The sequence below is a fragment of the Artibeus jamaicensis genome, unplaced genomic scaffold, assembly GCF_021234435.1.
Source record: "Artibeus jamaicensis isolate MK-2021 breed Jamaican fruit bat unplaced genomic scaffold, CSHL_Jam_final scaffold_474, whole genome shotgun sequence".
Classification (NCBI taxonomy): domain Eukaryota; kingdom Metazoa; phylum Chordata; class Mammalia; order Chiroptera; family Phyllostomidae; genus Artibeus; species Artibeus jamaicensis.
The window spans coordinates 47,602,916-47,621,923 of NW_026522046.1; the positions used below are offsets into that span (position 1 = coordinate 47,602,916).

General features: G+C 55.2%; 1 protein-coding gene across 1 annotated transcript in view; it reads right to left on the minus strand.

Moving 5' to 3' along the window:
• Window positions 1–11,377: 11,377 nt before the first annotated feature.
• Window positions 11,378–19,008, minus strand: part of MRPS6 (mitochondrial ribosomal protein S6) — a 56,147-nt gene continuing 48,516 nt past the window's right edge. The window contains exon 3 of the mRNA XM_037127199.2: window positions 11,378–11,911. Within this exon, the coding sequence (XP_036983094.2) occupies window positions 11,722–11,911 (190 nt within the window). The 3' untranslated portion in view covers window positions 11,378–11,721. The remainder of the gene's footprint in view (window positions 11,912–19,008) is intronic.

Genomic DNA, 19,008 nt, shown 5'->3' on the forward strand with positions numbered 1-19,008 from the left:
ATCTGACCTGTTCTGTCCTGGACAGAAAAGGGACTCTGGACCCACGCAGAGACACCGGGGACGTGCACAGATAGAGGGCGGCTCTGTGAGGACAGAGGCACAGTGGCCCCTGCAAGCCAGCCAGAGTGACCTCAGAAGAAACCAAACTTGATGACGCCTTGATCTTGGACTTCCAGCCTCCAGCTGGGAGAAATCCACACCTGGGTGGATTTCAGCCTGAGCTGACCAATGCAGGCGGGAAGGTGAACAGCACCTCTGAGCCCAGAAGGAGCTCTGCCAGGGACAAAGGGTAGCGACGCCCAGCACGTGTGGTGGGCTGGTGGCCAGCACACGGGGCCACACATGGAGCACACAGGGAGGAGGAAGTGGTCCCATGAAATGGCCAAGAGAATCAAAGAAACAACACCACTTCAAAGCCGTCAACGCTGCTAGTTCCTCTAGAAACCAGTTTCATCCCTGGGGTCAGTTGGACTGAAAACGCCATCTGGGACCAGTCTTAGGGGCAGATGCTGCCCTGTTCCCAGGTAACCTCCCATCCAAAGCCTTGGGAACCCCACTGCCTCCAGGTGCAAACCACCCCCCAGCAATGAGAGCAAAACACGTAACGTGCTGATAGCCGGTACCCACGGCTCAGCCCCGAGCTTCCCACACGGTGCAGACAGACGCGAGCCGATATGAGTGAATGATGATCGGATTGACCTTAAGAGCACAGAGCAAGAATTCAATGAAATGAAAATGTAAGAGCTAGGGAGCACAGACTCGAGAGGATTGTACACTGGGAGAATATTGGCGATTGAACGTTCGAGTTCCAGGAGAAGAAAAAACTACACGGAGAAACAAACTTGAAAAGCAAGTAGAAGAAAATGCCCGGTAGTGAATAAAGACCAATTTTGGGGTCAGAATGTAAACTCCGAGTACCAAGTAAAATTAATAATGACCATTTTAAAAGCAAAAAACAGTCACGCCCAGACACAATCTGGTGAGATTCCCAAAGTCCAGCTCCCAGAGAATGAGAACAAAATACTCACACAGGGAGAGGGTTCCACCGGCACCAGGTCCCTCACTGGAAACACCTGGAGCGCGGGGGCGGGGAGCCCCGCACGAGGGTTTGGGGAGAGAAGGCTCTGACCCCAGATTCCGCTGCTTGGCCAATAGCGTGCATAAGGGAAGCAGTGAGAGACACTCGGGAATGGCAAGGATTTAAGGAAGTATAAGGCCCCTGCTCCATTCTTGAGAAAAGGCTCGGGGGTGCTCTGAACTAAGGGAAATCAAGTCAGAAAAAAACATACACAAGGGGAATTCCACTTACCAGTGAGAATGGGGACAAGATGGGTAGAAAGAATTACAAACAAAACTTGACCAATCAAAAAAATTGAGGATAATAAAAAAGGGGAGGCAAAAAGAAGTCTTAATAAATAGTTTTAAAAAGGAGATAAGATAAAACTATAAGACCAAAGACATCAGACATCTCAATAAATGGACCGAATTCCTCCACTGAGTTTTAAAGCTCTATTTGTTACTCGACCTGTGAGAAACAGCCAAGCCAAGTGACACAGAAAACTTGAGAAGACAAGATGGGAAAACCCGGGGGGAGCTAACGCCGTGGGAGAGGAAGCATCGTGAAGACCAGAGCGGGAGAGCAGCCGCTTCAGACGGGACAGAGAGAAACATTTCGTGATGAAAATAGGCACGCTCCAAAAAGAACACGCCTCGTGAACCATCACGCCGTCCTCCGTGGTGTTGCTTCCACATACACGGGGCAAACTCTTCACCGACAGCAGAAAGGGACAGACCCAGTCTTTGTGGGACCCTCCGGCGGCTCTTTGGAGACAGACGGGCCGAGGGGTCCCAGGAACAGTGGATGCCCTGAGAGCCTGAGCGACAGAGAGCCGGGGGCCGCAGACCTGTGCAGGGCTCTAGCCTGAACGGGCAGGGGAGTGCATTTAATGCAGAGAAAGGCGCAGAACAAATCGTTCTGAAAATTCTGATGCCCTGGGACTCGGTCCTGCCACACCAGACGAAGGGAGCCTTTGAACAGCAACCGGCAGCCCTGGGGATTAAGGTTGGCCAGACTTCAGTGAGTACACGGAACTCCAGGGATCTCGGGGCGGTCTAATCAGCCTGGTGACTCCTGAGTCAGAGCCACCGCAAACAGCGTTTTGAACTTGCTTTTGTTTCACCTGAACACAGAGGAAACACAATCAGCAGCTTGTATACCAGGAAGGCAGGGGATGTCTAAGCCCCTGGAGGGAGGGCCTCAGTGGGGTGACAGCCCAGCCTTAGCATGTGGGTGGGGCATTTGAATGACAAGTGTTCCTAGGAAACTGGCCTTCTAGAGCTGTAAGAATGCCACACGCAAATTCTGTGAATTGGTTTACTTTCTGAAGCCTCGAGCGTCGTCAGCTTTAGGATTCTAAACCAAAACAGAGCAAAATAATTCTGAGTTTTACATTTGTGACAGGACAGAAGGTGTTTGTCCTCCCCGCAGGCAGAGCCGCACACCAGACCCTAGAACTGTAGGGGAGATACTGCCTATTTGATCACAAATGGCACCATGGGAGAACAGAAGCCCCAGCTCCCCAGTGGCAAGCAGGTGACAGATTCCGTAGGGCAGAGACACAAGCCACTGGGGGTCGTGCCGGGAGCTGGTTGTTGGAGGTGAGGTCAGGGTGACGAGTCATCTCTCCAGAGGCTGGAGAAAGTCCTGCTGCCTCTGGTCCACCCAGGGTTGGCTAACCCAGGGAGCGCGGGAACGGAGGTGTCCTCCCGCCTGGGGCGTGACCGTGGGAACACCTGTGCAGATGGAAGTCGATGCCACACTCTTGCAGCCGATGTCACCTCACCTCCTTCCTGTCAAAGTGTTAACTCCGAAAGTTGAACCCATGTCTCTCTACAAACATGGAGTGAATGTGTGTGAAGTGCTTAGCGCATCAGTGAGCAAGCCAGAGGGACAGGGGAGAGGGTTCAAAGTGCCTCTGTGGCGTCTCCTGGCACATGACAATGACAGCTGGGTCACCTGGCAGGTGGCCAACGCTCGATGGCTGACCCGGGAAGAAAGCCATCACCCTTGTGACTGTCGTTTCCCTGGGACAGGAAGCCACTGTGATGCGTACCTTGGCCATGTCTGGATTCATCGACTAGCAAACAGCAGGTTCAGACACAGGCATATCCGCCCCAGAACTCAACGGCCCTCGTGGGAGTCTGTTCCAGGACTTCGGCAAAGAGAGTCTGAGTGCGTCACTCAGACTCCCCTAGGCTCTTGGCGACCAGAGTGCCCATTGGCGGGGACAGTGTCCTGGCGTGGCTCAGTGGTCCCAGCAGCCCTGGCGGGCCGCCCAGCGCACAGATGGCCACCAGAGCTCCTGTGGCCAGACCTGGCCAGGAATGCAGACAGCTTTGCACTCCAGGACACGCTGCTCGGGAACAGACGGGGTGAGTTCACACCTTCATCAAGACATCACTGGGCCTGTCACCGGTTCAATTCCTGGTCAGGGCACATGCCTGGGTTGCGGGCCAGGTCCCCAGTTGGGGGCGTGTGAGAGGTAACCAACTGACGTATCTCTTGTGCACTGACTTTTCTCTTCCTTTGCTTTTTTCTCCCTTCCCCCCTCTCTAAAAATAAATAAATAAAAATTAAAAGGAGAACTATAGCAGTATTAAAAAAAAAGACAGCCTAGGATAGGAATGTCAAGGAACCTTCTAGAAAGTCTCCCTGGATTTCCTCGAACAGTGTCCCCTGCACGTAGCCCCCCAGGACTGAGCACGCCCAAGGTCAGCCCGGGCGAGGGTCTCTTCCTGAAGCTCTCAATCAATTTAAGGCCTTGTCTCCGCACCCCCACCTCCTCTCCTCTGTGAACACGGTCACAATCAATCAATGCCTTCATCTAAAACCTCTTTACTCACTTAAGACAATTTTCAGGCCGTAATTTCTTTTAGGCTGAATAGTCTGAACTGTTATCATCGTTTCGATTCTATGGTTAGCCGTGCTTCTCCGAGCCCTCTTGGGTCCCTCCTGAGGCCAAAGGAGCGTCGGCTGGTGCCTGGGGTTGACGACATCAGGGACAGATTCACCGCCCCCGGCGCAACGGCGGCCCCTCTTTCCGGGCAAAGCCGGCCTTGCTCACACCTGCCGCGGGGCTGAGTCGCCCGGGCCCCCCCGCAGCTGTTTCTCCCGTCGTTTTCCTTGCTCAGCCTTTATCGTCCACGGAAGTATTTGTTTTGCTCTTCAGCACATAGCCGCTGTTTTTAAAAAGTATCGGTTATAGTTAACAAAAAAAAAAGGAAATAAAAAATACCATCACACTTCTCAGAGACAACTGAGGCTCGTGTGTTAATACGTAGCAGCTTTTCGGTCTTTTCTCCTAATTTTCTTAAAGAAGGAACCAGACTGGACTGCACTTCTCTTCTGCTACTTAAAAGTCAAAACCTGTGTGTAGTTTTAGAGGCGGAGGAGGGCGAAGGGAAGAGAAACATCCACGCACAAGAGATACATCCATCTGTTGGCTCTCGCTCGCCCCCACCTACAGACCTGGCCCGCAACCCAGGCGTGTGCCGTGACCGGGAATCGAACCAACGGCCTTTCAGTCCCCAGGCTGGTGCTCCATCCACTGAGCCACACCAGCCAGGGCATTAAGCTACTTTTCTCACCCAATGATGGCTGGGGGCCCCCAGGCTCCCCCTGCTCAGAGCTGTCTCCCCTTCCCCGCCTGTTAGGTCACAGCCTCAGACTGTTACCGTCACCACAGCCCGGTTTGACACAGTCACTCCTACTTTCCGAACCAGCCCCAGCGGTCATTCCGATTGAAATCATCCTGGCCCTGCGGCTCTAAATCCAAACCTGGTGTCCCGAGGGGAGGGGAGGAGGCACAGACACGGACACGGGGGGGGGGGAACCCCAGGCAAAGGAAATGTCGGGAGCCCCCAGAAGCTGGCAGAGGCAGGAAGGCCCCTCCCCTGGGGCGTCCAGAGGGAGCTCGGCCCTGAAGACACTTTGATTTGGGACTCCCGACGCCAGAGCCAGGAGAGAGCACACTGCTGTTGTTGTAAGTCGCCCGGGTTGGGGTCCTTGGTTGCGGCAGTTCGGACCCCGGTGGGGGCGGTGCAGGAGATGAGAGCTGGCTGGACTCCAGATGCGTTTTGAAGGTGAGGACACAGGATTTGCAGTGGAGACTGGATGGGGACGTGGATGACAGTGAGTGGCCCTGAGCCCTTGGGGGTCTCTGGCTGGGCCAGTGGGAGCCAGGGAAGACCGTCGGAAGAGCAGGCTGCGGGGGGACACTTGGCTGGACATGCAAGGGCTGCGGGGGAGACACCGTGTGGACACGACCACTCCGAGCCTCAAGGGAAAAGCCACGCTGGACACAAAAGGCGGGAGGGTGTTTGTGTGCAGGTCCGTGCACAAGTGTGCAGATGCACAGATGTTTAAAACCAGAGTCAGTGAGGTCACCCGGGACACCCCGACACTCAGGCAGGGAGCGAGGAGGGCCCCAGGAGCCCCGAGTCGGGAAGGGCAGAGCCCACAAGGCCCAAGACACCAAGGCAGGCAGGTTTTGTGAGGGAGAGGGCGCAAACCTGAGAGGAACATAGTCACCTGTCGTTATTGGAGAGCCACATCCCAGGAAGGTGCCCCGGGCGCTGGTTCAGAGCACGCTGGCCCGCTGCTCCCAGGGGTGGTGTGGGGCTGGGCTGTGAAGGCCGACACGGCCACACACAGTCTTGCTCGGTGTGTGCTTATTTCCAGACACCTTATCGAACAGATATTGTTGAGCGAGGCCTAAAGCACTATCACGCAGCCTGAACAAGCTAATCTAACACCCACTTCCTCTGCAAGGCGCCCCCCCCCCCCCCCCCCGCCCCCGTGCTCAGGGACCACAGAGAAGGCCCTTGCTCACAGCATGACACGTGAAACGAGATGGCACAGCACCACCTTGTCCGACCTCAGCGGGGAGTGGATTCACGCAGAGACTCAAGTTTTTGCCACTCTAGCCACAAACGGCTGTGGAAACACCACGAGTATTGATTTGGTGAGCTATAGACACATTTTGCAAGGAGACAAATTTGCAAATGCAGAAGCTTCCAATCTTGAGGCTGGAGCACACCAGGTAGCACAGTTTGATGCCTGTCAGAACAGCGAATCCAGTCTCCCATGAGAAGCTGCGTACGCCCAGGGGCCCACTCAGACGAACAGTGCTACGGAGCCTCCACCTCCTTGGCACGGAGAGGTCCAGAGTGCAATCCGCACGATTCCTACTCCACGCCTTGTCCACTGCACAGAGCACCCTCGTCCTCTCCACCACAATGGAGTCACCCTGCAAACCTCCCCGAGAAGGCAAGGCAACACCACATTTCCCGTCCCAGAGGCGCAGCCCAGTGCTGGTGTTTCAGGGGGACACGGTTCAGCTGCCACCCTGGGCGCTCTGGAGGCACAGCCTCACTTCAGGAGCCCAGCTCTTGCTCATCTCCCCTCTGGGTTCGGGTGGCTGGGAGCGTGGAAGGTAAGCTAGGTACAGCCCGCCTCACTGCAAACTTCAGAGTTGAGTTCTGAGGTCATGGTCCGGCTCCCCCAAACCAGACCTGCCACCTCCCAGGGATTTCTTCCTCGCCGCTGCTTTCCTGCTGTGGCCGTGTGTCCCTTAAAGCTCCGCCCTGGGAACAGAGAGGATGCCAGCAATTCGTGCCCAGCAAATGAGCATCCTGACACTGGGACCCCCTTTGCTCTGTCTCCCTGTGGTTGAGCGCAGGACCTAGGCTGCTCAGAACCCGAGCCACAGCCCACGGCGCCCACCGCAGGCCACGGCGCCAGCCCTGCTTATCAGAGGGCAGAAAGGAGTGAGCAGTGAGCCTCCGAGAGACTCATCGAACCCTCCCCACCTCCCCACCCGGCCAGCTACCTGGCTCTCTGGTCACTGATGGAACGACCCATCAGCAAACTGGGCCCAGTGAGACCTGCTGGGTCACTGGACCATCTTCCGTGTAAAGAGGTCTGAGGCCAAAGAGAAGGTAAAAAATTGGCCAAGATCGTGTGCTGGAAGGTGGCCACCCAGGTCTCTGACCCGAAGTCCTGTGCTGATTTGACTCCTGCATGTTTTAGGTGCCCAGGAACCCCGCCCACTGCCCCAGAAACGCCCCACTCCCAGTACCTACCGGCCTGTTCCTGGGCGTGAGGCGGGCACAGGTGTGCGCGGGCACTAGTCCGGGTCGGTCCCAGGTGTGCACAGCTCTCGCTGAGCCCTCCTGACAGCAATGGCCGAGGCCTGGACCGCAGTGAGCAGAGAACAACGCCTGCTTCCCAGCGCTCCCACCAGGCCTTTCGGGGCACACCCAGTGCAGTCGGGGGTCACTGGTCGCTGTGCAGTCCTCTGTCTGCTGCGGTGGACATCGGGACACCTGCCTCAGCCCTCTTTGCACTCCTCCACGGGGAATTTGGGTAGTCATTTCTGCCCCCCAAGTCTGTGGGGGCAACGTGGGGGTTGGTCAGTCAAGAGGCACATTTTCTGCCAAGTTAGTACACACAGAACTCATTCTCGAGTCTTCGAAATTACCCGTTCAGTTCAAGAAGTCTTTAGCACCCACGAAATGTCTCTTCGCCAGCCGATGGTAAACTTAGATGCCTCCCGAAAGCCCCGCCTCCAAGCTCCTTCCCCCATTACACAGGCTCCCAGGTGTCCCCCAAACACACCTGCACTTCTGCCACCTCCCATCTCCCACCTGCCATCCTCCACCCCAGCTGTCCCCATGCCTGCTTATACACCACCTCTGCTGGACCACCCTCCCCCAATCCAAGTATTCACAGGTCCAGTTCTTGGTCTGAATCTCAGTTATTGTTACTGGGGCCTGTTTTCAGCCAGCCGTGTGCCCTCTGTGAGTGCAGCCTGGGAGTCGGGGGTGGGGGGCGGAGAGAAAAACGCCTCAGAAGTTATGGAGCAGGGAAGTCGTGCAGAAAGGAGGCCAGGTCTCCAGGGCATGCTAGCGTTTGCTTCTGTTGTTCTCAGGACCTTTTTTCAACCCCAGAGATGAAAAACACTTCTGAGGAATCCCAGACCCACCCTCCCCTCCCACCATGGGGGAGCCCGGGCCTCAGTCCAGGTATGGCCAGGGCGGGCTGGGTGGTGAGCTGCTTGGAACCCACCCCCATGGCCTGCACCCAGCGACTGGCAGTGTCCTCCCCAGAAGGCTGCAGTGGGCCAAAAAGTGCATTTGCCTCACCCACCCCAACCCTTTGCAGCCCTGGACGAGCCCCGTATTTTCGGAGCCTCGGGCACCCCAGCTGTGGGACGGGCAGGCCACGGCCTCCCAGAGCCGCGAGGAGAGGTCTGTTCACCCCCCAGGCGTTGGGGGGCAGCAGCTCTCAACTCGCGCAGCCGCGTGGGAGCCCAGTGCTCGTTTCCCCACGCCAGGTCCATCTGCAGACGGCTCACCTTCATCATCACAGCCACCATCCGGGGCTGGACGGACCCTGACGCAGGGGCTAGCAAACCCTCTCCTGCGACACACATCTCCGGGAAGCGGCAGTGGAGAACACCTGAGACCAGTGTCCTGGCCCCTCCGTCTCATTCCCCGCCTCCCCACCCACGTCACGCAAACACAAAAGGCCTTCTCAATAGGCCTTCCGAAAGGCCACTGCAGCTGACAACGCAGGGACAGACGTGAGCCCAAGGGAGCGCCTGGAGCCTCCCCTCACCTGAAACCCGGCCTCTGCGCTGCTGTGGCCCCTTGGCTTCTGCAGCCACCCCCCAACGACCCCACTTCCCAGGACCTCGTTCCCCGGCCTGGGCCCTCCACATGCTGGCACAGCGCCACCCCCCCCACCCCAGGGTCCAGCTCGGAGACTCGAGGCGCCTGCACCTGCTGTCACGGGCCCGGTCCTCACGCTTCGTCCTCACCCTTCAGTCTCGACCTCGCCATCTTCCCCGACTGCGTCCTCTGTCCCCCACGGGCAGCAGCACGCCCTCTCCTGCCTTCCCACCGAGCAGCCCACGAGGACACGACAGCCTTTCGCACTGCTGCATAACGTCCGCCGCAGGAGCGGGCCACGGAGCAGTGCCTCTGGGCCTCTGACAGCCACATGGGGCCCAGATGCGCCCCGCACCCACATTCTGCTCGGGTGGGCGCAGGAGAAGAACGTGCCAGCACCGCCGTCCGGCCACAGGGAGTGGCGACCCTTCACGCCGGGCCCCCAGGAGCCCCGTTTCCCCAGGGAGGACGGGGGCAAGCTCACGTTCCTGGGTGGAGACCGCATGGTGTCATCCCGTTCAAGGTCCTCACTGTCACTCGGACCTTGTGGGCCAACAGCAAGTCTCAGAGTCAGTCCCTCACTCAGAAACTAGGGTCACCAACACCCCCTGGCAGAGCTGCTGAAAGAACCGGGCAGCGTGGCAGGCAGAACGTGTGCATGGCTCTCGGCGTGCAGCATGCAGGTTGCAAGCGTCAGGGTGCCTGTGTGGAGCCGGACGCGCCACCGGGCAGCAGGGGGTGCTCCCCACACCCACGAGCCCTGGCTGGGGGCCAGCACTTTCAGGAAACTCCTCCTGAAACAGGAAGTGGAATATTTCCCAGATAATTTCCACTTCACCCCTTCTACTTCCTGTCTACAGTTCTTAATGACCCTCTCCACTGAACTATTGCTCTTCAAAGGCATTTTTTAACTTTTTGCCTCTGGGGAAAGTCGAAGCTGGAGACTGACTGAACTCAAGAAAGTGACAAATCTGATCTCCAGGGCAGAGCCCAGCAGCAGTGTCACCAAGGGAGGAAGTCCAGGACCAAGGAGCCACAGGGCTCCCCTGGGTTCTCAGGGCGCCTGACTCCCACCCCTCCCTGAGCTCCAGTCTCAGTGCAGAGGTTACCCAGAAGCAGGGCCCGGCCCCGGGGCCCCTCCTGCCTGCACGGGATCTGAACAGATGGGGCAACAGAGATTGCTGGAGATTTCCCTTAGAATGCGGTCCCCCCCAGCACTTGACACACTGAGGCTTTGTCAGCGGGGTTGCTCAAAGACCCGCTCAGGGCACCCAGGCAGGTGGGCGGGTTGGTCAACCTCCTGCAGTTCTCCAGCTCCGATGAGACGGACACATTGCCAGCATCTGTTCCAGGAAAAGCCTTACCCGCAGCCGCCACAGAAGCCATGCCCCTGGGCACCACCTTCCCAGGGCTGGGGTGGCACGACACGTGGAACTTCTCAAAGAATGGTCTCCAAAGGGGGGAGCCCTTACTGATTCTAAGACTGGGGTGCAAACTCGGGTCCACAGGACAGATCGCCTGGACCTGACCAGGGACGGAGGACCGGTTTGCTTCTAGGGCAGTCTTCCAGTGGGCCGAGGAAATGAGAGTTTGCAGCAACACAGGGCGCCCCCACTGCGCTCTGCTCTGCAACTCCTGGCGCGCTTCCAACTCACCTTGTGGCCGAGGGAGTCAGCTGCAAGGCCTTGAAGCTGGGTGCTGACTTCGCTTCCTTCTCGAGGGCTTTGCAGAGCAGGGCAGACCCCGTCTCTGGCTGGGCCCTGCTTATGTCTTTGTGGGATTACACTCCAGTTGCCACATAAAATGCAGGCTACCCCGGTGAACTTAAATGTCAACACATCTGGGTTTTTTGCTATAATTATGTTTCACGCAATATTTGGAGGATGCTTGCAGGAAAAAATGATTTGTTGTTTATACGGACTTTAACTGGACACCCGGCATTTCTATTTGCTAAGTACGGAGACCCCCTACCTGCAACCATTTCAAGCAAAGACTGGTTTGTTCTTAGTCTCAAAAACATAACATCCCAAAGCCAACCTCTCCCCTGCCAAAGCAGTATAAAACTCAAAATAAAACTTACCTTTTTATCTCTACATTTTTTTTAATAGAGCTAAAAGCTTCACATTTTAAAACGTTTTTGAGGAGACTTTTCTTCCTGCAAGTCCTCCTAAACTAAGAGGCCGCTGCTGGTGAGCGCTCCGGGCAGCGCCCTCTCTGCAGCGGCTGGCGCCGGCCTCGTGGGGAGGACGCAGCGGGCAGAAGCAGAACTCAAAGGCGGCAGGTGCTCCGGGAGGCCCGCCCAGGCTGCGAGCCCAGGGAGGTAGGTGGCAGAGCCTCACGTGCCACAGCGCGCTGCACGGGACACACGTGCCCCTCCACGGAGAGCCACACCCACCGTGATGCAGCGGTGAGGGGACAGGTGCTGATTTTCCAGCGCACCCGGCCACCAGGGGCAGCCTCCTCCCAGCCCCCCTGGGTCTCTGCACTCGGGCTGGTCTCCAGGAAACGCAGCCCACCACCCAAACCCCCGCACTCCGGGTGACTGGAGCTGCGAGGCTGGGGGCAGGTAAAGCCCAAGCACCTTCCCAGGTTTTTAAAAGTCACGTTTATTAGTCTGATCAAAAGTTACTCATACAATACAGCATGGTTTTACAGTGATATTTTATTTCACCAAGTTATACAGCCTGAATGACTAGCTTGCAATCGAAGACACTTTTATGTTTTATTATTTAAAGGGATGTGAGTGTTGCAGGGCAGAGAGATCTCACCGACCAAACACTGCACTGAGTTTAACGGAGTCAGGAACCGCGCGCTGGAACCACGCGGGTTACAAAGCAGCTCCAGCCATCACTGCCCCGCCTTTCGCAGCGAAGAGGACCTCGCGGTGCACTGTGACCCACTTAACACAAAGGCCAAGCTTGCAAATGAGTAATCCACGGTGCTCCAAAGCGAGTGAATTAGACACAAGGCCCAACCTGGTGAGTCTTCTCACTTCCTCCTCTTGGTGGAATACAGCTTCTCCTCAAGTGGGACCGGGACAATCCCGTCACACTCCTTCACCTCCTGGGTCAGAGGGTGCTTCACAATGGTAGGTCTAATCACATCAATGTCTCGAGACAAGTGATCCACTATGCTCTCCACACTTGCCGTTGGGGCATAAAAATCCACCAAGAAATACCTGCAGTAAAATACAAATTTGTGAATTCCTGCATTCTGAAATGCAACACTGCCCCTATTCTGGCTGATGCCTTCACCCTGACACAGCTGCCACCCGCACACAGACACAGCCGCCCAGCCGAATGGAGGTGCAGCGGCCTGCCCAGCCCTATCCCCACGGGCCTGCAGTAAAAACCTGAGTCTGGACGCACGCATGGCAGCAAAGACACCGTGTGATGCTACGTACAGCGGAAAACACCAGAAAATGTGGTTCGAGTGCGGGTGCAGACACAGAGTTCACCGTTCAACAAGACTGAACTTTTGAACAATCCACTAACTAATGTTTTGTGTGTGAAAACATCTGTTAGGTAGTATTCCAATTTTCCAAGTGATTTTACAAATAACGATGCACCAAAGAGACAGTTAAGACCATCAGCTATACTTCACAAAGAAAGAAAGAATTAAGAAAGGCTGGGACTTGCCTAAGACTCCCTGCACACTCAAAACTGACAAAGAAAATGACTTGAAAAATTACTCCCCTGCCCTCCGGGCAGAAGCAAACATCCGGATTCAGAGCCCCGAGAATTCCCGATGAGAAGAACCCAGAGAGGACCACACCAGGACACACCGTAATTAAGATGTCGGAAGTTAAAGACAAGAAGAAAACACTGAAAGCACACAAGGGAACTCCCGTCAGACCATCATCACTGGCAGGTTTCTGGGCAGAAATTTCGGGGCCGGGAGGACGTGGCGCGACAGAGGCCAAGTGCTGAAAGGAAACCACAGCCAACCGAGATTATCTGACGGCAAAGCCATCATTCAGAGTCGAAGAAGAAAGGGCTTTCCAGATAAGCAAAAGCTAAAGGAGTTCATCACCACTACACCAGCCTTACGAGAAGGGGACTTCTTTAAGCTAAGAAAAGGCACTAATTAGTAACAAGAAGACATTAAATGATACATCTCACCGGAAAGGTGAATATATATAGTAAAGGTAACCGACTCATTACTTATAAAGCTAGTAAGAAGGGTAAAGACGCAAGCGGCAAATGTTACAATTATGATAACTAGTTAAAGGATACACTAGATGAAAGATGTAAAATGTGACATCAAAAACATAAAATGACCCTGACAGGTATGGCTCAGGGGATTGGGTGTCATCCCAAAAAGAGAAAGGTCACCAGTCCAATTCCCAGTCAGGGCACAAGCCTGAAGTCACACAGTCCACCTGCGCCTTCCCCAGCGAGGTGGTCGGGGCGGGGGCCTCATCTCCCTGACCTTCTGTGTCGTATACGGGGGCGGGGGAGAAGGTCCTGAAGTCTCGGGTGAGAGAAGGGGTTCGGCATTCCTCACTCGCTGGCATTAACACGGACGGGCTTCTCCCGCAGTCCACGGAACACGGAAGACCAGCCAGGTCTTCAGCTCGGCGAGGGGACAACACAAGCGGGTGTCCTTACTGCCCCTCCTCGCAGTTCCAGAAGTTCCAGCCTCCCCCGTGCTGTTCGGTGCGGACCACGGTGCTGCTGAAGGATGGTCTCCGGGTGGAGTGTCAACACTCCGTGACTTCCCGGCGGCCCCGCCCCCTCGCCCCACTGGAGCCCGCTCCTGCCCCAGCGCCCCCCGGCCTCGGTCTCTGCAGTCCCGACTCCTCCGCCACAGGCAGCCTTTCCCCAAGGCCCGGGCTGCTCACCCTCACCACCGCCATCGCCATCACGTGCCTGCCCCAGCGTCACCTTGTCCTAGGGTCCCTCCTCGACCGCCCACCAGGCCTCGTCTCTATCTCCTCACTCAACGCTTTGCTTTTCCCGCAGCTCTATCACCGCCGACACAGTGTCTGCTTGCCCACTGCACACGCCGAGCTGCCCTCGGGGGACCACGTGTGTCCCAAGCTCCCTGAACAGAGGCGAACACAGGGCAGGCCGTGGCGCACAGCTGAGGGCAGCGTGAGCACCAGAGGGGCCGTCTTCTGGACAGCAGGGGAGGCCAGCGCTGAAAACTCAGCGAGGAAGGAAGGACGCTGTGAGCAAAAGGACGGCGTTCGGTCATTCCACACGCACAGGGTGCAGACGGCGTCAGGAACCTTCCCGAGCAGCTGCTCACTCTCAGCCAAGACAAGTGGGAAGGTCACTCTCGTAAACAATTATGAAAAGTAGAAGGACCGAAAAACAAGTTTCGTGCAAAACACTGATAAAAACAAAGCTCAAGTGGCTATAGTAACAGAGTAAGAGCGCACACTTGGAACAAACTAAATTACCAGGGGGTGGAGACCACACAGAACCAGGGGCCCCCAGAAAGACAGGACAATCCTAAATGTGTGGTGTGCATGGCAGGCAGCAGAGCGTCGACACGCAGGAAGGACAAACACCCACAGAACTGAGGAGGGAATGGTCGAACGCAGCACACGGCGGGGGAACTCTCAGTGACTGACAGAACGGAAGCCTCTGCCCGCGCACAGCAGGTGCGTGCTGTTCAAGAGTGCACGCAAAACACCTCCCAAGGCCCACCACGTTCCGGGCCATCAAAAGAATCTCGATAAATCTAAGGGGAGTTGAGTCATGCAGAAAACCGCTGGGAAAACCCCTAGGTACCTGGGAACCAAGTACACGTCTAAAGAACTTACGGGTCAAAGGAGAAATCAAAAGGGAGATCGGGAAGCACTTGAACTGACAATGGAAGCACATCGGACTGAGGGCGCGTCACTGGGATGGCACGCGGCCGGGGGGGGGGGGCGCGGGGCGGGTCACGGCACCCAACGCAATGGAAGAACACAAGGGGGTCGGTCCGCCCCTCAACAATCTTAGCTCCCATCTGAGAAACTGGAAAAAGAAGGGCAAATGAATGCAAAGTAGGACAAAAAAGAAGAAAAGGAACAAAAAGAAAATAGCAAAGATTAGAACAGAAATCCCTGAACAAGGAAACACAAAAAGAAGAACATCCGTGAAACTAAACACGCGTTCGTTGTGAGGATCGGTAAGATGGATACAACTCTGACCAGACCGGTCAGTAAAAAAAGAAAAGAAACGAGTCACCAACATTTGGGAATAAGAGAGGTGAAATGTCTATAAATTTTACAGCTCTTAAAAGGACGGTAAAGAAAGGTCATAAATAATTTTGACAATAAATTTGACAACTTCACTGAAATTCCTTGAAAAAAGAAAAACTATCAAAACTCACTCAAGGAGAAAAAGCTGAAACAGCCCTATAACTCGTACAGAAATTAAATTTGTAGTTAAAAACCTTCCCACAAAGAAAACTACAGACCCAAATGGCTTCACTGGTGAATACTACCAAACGGTTAAGGAAAAAATACCAATTCTGACAAACTGCCCCAGAAAATAGAAAAACTTCTAAACTTGTTCAATGGGGCCAACAACCTTGGGGCCAAGACCAGACAAGAAAAGGGGGTGCAGGGAGACCAACATCCCTCAGGAACATAACGACAAAGCCCTAGACAGAATCAGAGCAGATTGATTCCTATGACATACAGGAAGGACAATTATCATACCAAGCAGGGTTTAGCCCAAGACAGAAGACCAGTCTAACATTAGAAAACCAATGTAAATCACCACATTAACAAACTAAAAAGAAAAACCATGTGATCCTCTGACAGACACAGAAGAGGAGCATTAACGAAATCCCCAGCCGCTCCAGAGAAGAACGCCCGCAAGCTGCAGGAAGGGCCTTCGCCAGCCTCACCCAGAGCATCACTGAAAACCCCACCGCGGACGGCGCGCTGGCTGGCGAGGCTCTGGGCGCCTTCCTGCTGAGACTGGGAACGGGCCAGGGCGGCTGCTCGCACTGCTCCATCATTTTCCTGAAGGTTCTTGCCAGTGCGCCAAGGCCAGAAAACAGAGACATGAAGAAGATGCAAAACCATCTTTATTTGCAGATGTCATAACTGGGTATATTTAAAAAACTGAAGAAATTTATGAAAAGATATTAGATCTGGTGAGTTGAGTAAGATTATAACCTACAAGATTAACACACCAAAAAAATCAACTGTATTCCTACATATGAGCACCAAATAATCACACCCTCAAACTACAGATGGAACACAGGCATCAATCTGATGAGAGGTGCCCGAGACCTGCCACTGGGAACTGCCACCTGCGCTGACACGAGTGAATGAAACCGACTCCGATGGAGAGGGGAGCCTTGCCCGTGAGCAGGAAAACCAGAGTTATTTCTATGTCAATTCTTCCATGTTGGTCTGTGCATTCAAAAAAACTGCAGTCAAAAGCACAGCGGACTTTGTTAGAAATTGATAAAGTGACTCTGGATTTCATACAAAATTCAAAGAATCTGAAAGAGCCAAACAATTAAAGAGTAGTGGAAAAACTACCACCACCCGATTTCAGACTTCCCATGAAGCTCTGGCACTCAGGCGGCAGAGCTCACAGAGAGACGCGCACAACGGCAGAGCGGAGCGCCGGTCGGCAGGGCCAGGCACATGTGTGCAGGGGTGGCAGACACAGGTGGGGAGGCAGTGCGGTGGAGAAAGGACAGTCCTTTCAACCAACGGTGCTGCAGCTACTCAATATCCACGTGCAAAAAATAAACGTTGATCCATAATACCACAGGTACGAGTTAACGCGGAATGGAACACGGGTCTACACACAAAACACAAAGCTATACAATCAGCATAAACACACATACAACTCTTTGTGGCCTTGGTTAAGCAGATTCCTTAGACATAACACCAAAGTCAAACCCACAAAGGAAAAACACATGGTAAGTTAAACATCAGCCGAATTCAAAGCTGCTTTTGGAAGGACACTACTAAGATAATGAAAAGACAAGCCACAGACTTGGATCTGTAAATCGCATGTCTGGTAAAGGACTTGTTTCTAGAATATAAAGAACTTTAAATGTTTGAATTTAGAAAATCTTTGTAAATGGGTGTGAAATCTGCACAAGCACTTCGCTCAAGATACACAATGGTGAAGAAGTACGAGAAAAGCTGTTTCGTACCATCTGTCATGGGAGAAGCGAAAGTCAAACCACAAAGAGTCGCCTGCTATCGCGGTCAAAGCCAACCGGACAGCCGACACTGCACACGGGCGAGGGTGGCGAGAGCCGGTGCAGCTCGCACGGCTGGTGGGAACACACGGCCAGCCACTGATCAAGCCCAGCCACGTCCCCTGGGGCTAACCCTGCTCGCTCTACTCGCTAACCCTCGCACAAGGATCGTGACCTCATGCTCACTGGCTCACACACACTTGCCTGCAGCTGGGCTCTGCAACAGGCCTGGAAAGTGAGTGTGACCAACCCTCACTGGCCTCGTCCTTGCCAAACAGGCCCACTCAACCCATCGACCACCCCTCCAACCCCACACAGTGAGGGGTGCCCGGGCTGCAGGCAGCGGACATCCTCACTCAACACGGACCCAGCATCTCTCTCCCTACTTCATCCATGTGTCCCTTCATTTAGTTTCATAAAAATGACTTTCTGATGGCCACGGACAAGTCATGGCTTCGTCTGCTGTCTGCCAGCACTCCCACCACACCTACTCCCACGGCAGGCAGTTGTTCCTAGAATGCACACGCACCCCCTTTGAGCTCCTGCCGCCCCCCTCCTTGCATGACAATACCGTGCGTGACACAGGGGCTGTCGAGGGCGGTGCTTAGCAAGGGCGCGATGTGCTGTGGACACTCCGTAACCCAGCTGTCACCACGACCAGCCCTGATGCTCCCGGTCCCCTCCCCCAAGAAAGCCCACAGGCGGCTTCCTCTCTCATGCGTTCAGCCCGCCCTTCCTCGCGGTCCAGGATCCTGGTTTCCACGGTACCCTGTGCGGGGCCAGCAGGCACTGTTCCATCCCGGTTTCCATCCAACGGCCCGAGGCGGTTTCTGCAGACGGGCTTCAGGTACAGATGTGTTTCTAAGAGAGCGTGTGTTTGCAGTTGCCGACCACCAGCTCAGCAGCCCACAAACCGACTCTGCCTTCCTGAGCAGTGCTCCCCATACCCTGGCTGTGCTGCGGATGCGGCACTCCGAGAAATGCACCCGCGCTCTCTGGACGCTGTTCTGCGACAGGGAGAGAAACGATACCCAAGGGTGGAAACGAGAACCCAAATAGACCAGAAACCTCTTATTTAAGAAATTAAAAGGGAAGTGTCTACACAAAACTTTCTTTCAAAGTGCCTTTCCGCCTTTTCAACAGCCCGAGGCAGAGGCTGATGGGGAGTGAAGGCCGACTCTGCAGCCATTCAGGACAGAAGAGAGGAGGTTACCTGGCTGGTGTGGGTCCCTCTCCCAGGCAGCACCCAGGGCTCCAGCAGCTTTCTCAACCTGACTCCTCCTGCTCTGGCCTCTGTGGGGTTGTATGAAGGTTAAGTCCTCAGCTCAAGGTCACTCAGCTACTAAGTGGCCACAGCCAGGATTCCAATAGAGCGGGTGCCCTGACTCCCGGACACAAGAGGCTGCAGACAGCGGTGGGGCCAATGGGTTACAGGGTCATGGGACGTCTATGCCACAGAGCACCCTGAAGGTAAAGCCACCCACCCCTTGCACTGCGCAGGAGGAAACTGACTGGCCCTAACCCACAGGTCCCGGCTGCCAACCACAGCTCCTACTACCTAGCAGACAGCACTTGGGAGGTTCCTCAGGAGTAAAGAGAAGTCCTGGAAGAAGACCTTGGAAATCCTCATGTTCCGTTTACTTCCTTTAACCTCCTCTGCCTCTCCCACCAGCCAGGACCCTCCTCTGGCAGCCAAACCCAAACGGAGCTCGGCCAAAATGCAAACGAGGCTGTGCCCGCGAGTCTGTGCCCACACCCCAGCTGCAACAGGCCTCTCGTGCTTATCACCTGCCGATCTGTGCCTGGGGCTCACACGAGCAAAGACAGCTTTCGCTGCCCTTACTGCACGGCGGAAATTTCCACAGAGGACGACCCCACCGCACAGAGAAGGGAGAAGTGGCTCAGAGACACAGAGCCTCCTGCAGTCACACTGCCAGCTGCCAGCTGAACCTCCTACCCCCCCCCCCGAAACAAGTGGTCTCTCCCACCACGGGAGGAGCAAGCAGAGCCCTGCAGAAACCCGTCTGCCTTAGCAGGCCAAGCACAAGGTCAGGGGTCCATGTGGCTTCCCCACACAGGATGACCAGGACCGACCCCGGCTGC